The sequence below is a fragment of the Tachypleus tridentatus genome, chromosome 1 (genome assembly GCF_004210375.1).
Source record: "Tachypleus tridentatus isolate NWPU-2018 chromosome 1, ASM421037v1, whole genome shotgun sequence".
Classification (NCBI taxonomy): Eukaryota; Metazoa; Arthropoda; class Merostomata; order Xiphosura; family Limulidae; genus Tachypleus; species Tachypleus tridentatus.
In genome coordinates, this window is record NC_134825.1 from 14,715,990 (window position 1) to 14,719,803 (window position 3,814).

At 30.2% G+C, this 3,814-nt stretch overlaps 1 protein-coding gene across 1 annotated transcript in view; it reads left to right on the forward strand.

The window, feature by feature from the left end:
- The first annotated feature begins 2,241 nt into the window (after positions 1–2,241).
- Positions 2,242–3,814, forward strand: part of LOC143225567 (crustacean hyperglycemic hormones-like) — a 4,860-nt gene continuing 3,287 nt past the window's right edge. The window contains exon 1 of the mRNA XM_076455298.1: positions 2,242–2,248. Within this exon, the coding sequence (XP_076311413.1) occupies positions 2,242–2,248 (7 nt within the window). The remainder of the gene's footprint in view (positions 2,249–3,814) is intronic.

A 3,814-nucleotide genomic window follows, 5' to 3' on the forward strand; every position in this document is an offset into this window, starting at 1 on the left:
TGTTTCATTTGATTACAATAACTTCAGAAACTAAACATCTCGTGACAATCACCAGAGAAATAAATAAAGAGTAGCGATAATTTACAAACCTGCACCTAAACCTTATACAGATATTAGCAGTAAGTATCAAACAGTTAAACTCAAATTGTGGATAACGTTCTCTATAGATTTGAATTCCGTGTAACAAACACATCGTAAATAGACATCCAGCAAAAGTCGTAACAGTCTTAACTTGTCGTAGCGATCGTCACAGTAATTTTGACGTTTTTTTTTTAATTTCACACAAAGCTACACGAGGTAATAATCACCGCCCACCGTCAAACTGGGCTACTTTTTTACCAATGGATAGTGGAATTGAACGTCATATCATAATGGCCAGGTAGGTGTAAGAAGTTCAACTCGTAATCTGAGAGTCGCGGATTCGAATCCCTATCGCACCAAACCTGCTCGCACTTTCAGCCGTATGGTCATTATTATGTGACGGTCAATCCGACTATTAGTTGGTAAAAGAGTTGCCTAAGAGTTGGCAGTGGAGGGTGAAGACGAATTAGTTGACTTGCCTGTAGTTCAATTCTGTTAAATTAGGGTCGGCCAACACAGATAGTCTCGAGTAGCTTTGCGCAAAATTCAAAAAAAGGAAAATCAAACTTGTTTTTGACATTTTAAATGTAAATATCTATTTTTTCTATGTAATTTTGAAAGCAAATAAAAGCGAACGAGAGTTATCTTTACGATTCTTTTTCCTTTCTTTACGTCCTTTATGAACTTATAATTGATTATAGCTAAATTACAATATTATTAATTTGATTACATAATGTTCTTTACCGATTATAAGAAATTCAGAATGTTTATCTTCCTTGTTAGTTACAGTCGTGTGAAAAAGTTAGGACACCCTATGAAAGCCTGTGTATTTTTGAAACATTTTTGGATATATAGATACTTAATCTCAATTTTAACAATACTGAGAGATTATAGGAATATAAATAAACAATTAAAACTGAAGAAAAGACTTTTCACGATCTCCTGTAAAAGAAATTCTACAAAAAATGCATATTCTAACTAAGGAAAAAGTTAGGATACCTCACATTTATTTCCACTTGGTAAAGAAAGACCTAAAAAGTATGATCACAGTAATTTAAGTTTTTTCATATTCTAAAATATCTCTGATGGTGGACTTCAATTTATTTCGGTATCTTTTTATTTCTTCTTGATGATAATCTAAAGTTGTTTATTTTTTGATATTTGTGTTTCAATGTTCAATGAATTTGTTAATGTTTTTCCAAGATATTATATTACAAAAAATTAAATTGTTTTTGGAACTTTGTTTTCATAATATAATAGCTTGTAATCCCACAACATAAAAATCATATGATTTAGTTGTATGAAACAGAGCTAACATTCCTTGGAATAATATCTTTATTTATATTTTATTTATTTCATGAATTCATCAGAAGCTTCCAAGTTATCATATTAATGTATTCCGTTTGAGAAGACGATACTACTTCCTTTTTCCAAATAATTCTCCCGCCATGCTACTTAATTGTTGTTCCTCAGATTCAAGAAGTAGAACCTTGATACAGTCGGTGAACATGTCGTTCTTGAAGCAGTTTGATCTGAACAAAAAGATTAATACATCTAGCAATTATATCCTGTATAATAATAAGAAAAATTAATTATTGTAAGAGAATAAGGATAGGGTTCATTTTTCAAATATATTCTTTAGTATAATTATATGTCAACGTTTTATTAATTTTGTTGTAATCTTTCTTGAATTCATTATAGAATCTTCAACTAAATAATAAAATATATCATTAAATAGAACAGTGGAAAATTAAAATTGTAAATTGTGAAAGAACAGATAAATAGCAACATAACTTAACCGTCCTTTCCAGATAGAGTTAGCGCTGTAGTTGTTTTGACACTGGTGGTGAAGAGGTTTGTTGAACATGACATCATCTCTATAAAACTGTCTTTACTTCCTTTTCTGATATCTCTTAATATATTTCTCTTATATGTTTCAATAGAATATTATAACAAGATTAGTATGGAATTTAATACTGAATATTGATCAAACTTCAGATTATTTTACTGTTACAAGTCACAAAACATGCATGGATTTTATTTATTTCCACCTAGTATTAAGTTCTTATGACTTTAGTCCGAAGTATATGGGCCAAAATATTGTAAGGATAGATATTTTATACCTTGGTGGTTATCGAGAAAAACCCATATAGGACGAGCATGTCAGGTAAGAGCAATTTCAAATCATAACCCCCAGAGTGAAAGTCGAAGGCTGTATACACTAGACTTTTTGAGACTCTGTCAAGTTATTAAAGTTCTATAATAACCAGTTTTTAAAAATCACCTGCAGGATTTGTGAATGAGCGGAACCTGGTAAACATTATAACATTCTTCACAGATCCTATTCAGCCGAGCAAGCTTGTTACTGTCGTAAGTTCCCATACATCCTTGGTCAGTAAAACCACGTTTTTCACTTAACTGGGAAGAACATGAAGTAGCTAGAAGCAATGTTACTAATACAGCAGATGGAAGTGATAAAAACATGGTTATTGGCATCTGCAAATAAACGAAAGTGTCTTTTGTAAAGTTTGAAGGTCTAAATCCTAAGCGTGTTATTTTAGTGTTAATTAAAATGTTTCTAGTAATTTTACCAAAATATTAAGCGTTAAGTTTGCTTTAACGAGAATATAGAATATCAGTAGTTATGTCACCAAAGAGTTCATATCAAACTGGTTTCTAATAAATTTTGAATAATTATAATGTAAAATAATACACTTATGTACAATTGTATCAATTAACGAAAGTGAAAAATGCAAACTTACCATACAGGGTTCTTGTTGAACACCATGACGCTGGTGAATGGAAGATTCTGAATCAGAAGACAGTTAGATATTCTAAATTTTTATACTTATCTGTCATCAGATTAACCTCTTATTGCTCAATTCATAAGACCCAAGAGAATTATAAAAAATAAAGAAAAATGTCACCCTAGAAGAAATCTTCTCTTCACTGATCTCTAAATGTCATTATTAATACATTCACGTCCTAGTTCAATACCATACTTCCCACTAATTCCCATATGTTTCTAATACTATAATTACATATCTCGTATCGTTTTGTGAACAATTGAAGTACTTCTAACTTGGAAACTGCTAAGTAGCAATGAAGAAAGACATCCTTAATATGTTGAACTGTTTTACCAGAAAAAAATTATTTGAGGGTTTCTAACAATTGTTTGACACGATTTGAGTCTTTAAATCTCAATTTTCCCTATCCAATTTTTAGAAGTAAATAGCATCGAACAAAATCTACCTCTGGGAGCCTCTGTATAATATTTATTAACTTCTAATAATTAAGAGTTTGATATTACATATTTGCCGTCGAGCACGAAGCTTAGCGAATAGTAACATATGTATTCCTTCTATTTTACAATTGATAGCTAAATTACAATCATTAGATTTTAATTACATAAAGATCTATAGTTGTTTTATGACTTATAAAATATTAAACTCATTTCTCTTATTACTTTTGTTTAGTTCACAGATTCATCTTCAAGGTGATGATATCGAGAATGATGTTTGAGAACTTGTTATTTCTCTTACAGTTACTAGTTCTAGAGTGAACGTTAGAATTTAAAAATATATCTTCCATTTTAAATTAAAATCAGCCATTTGCAGAAAGGAATATAGTCCTATTATACGTGGATCAAACGATGTATTAGAAATTTATAATTTTATTTTGTAAGTTATGTTATCTGTGTTTCATTTTTGTATCATAACGACTTAATAACATC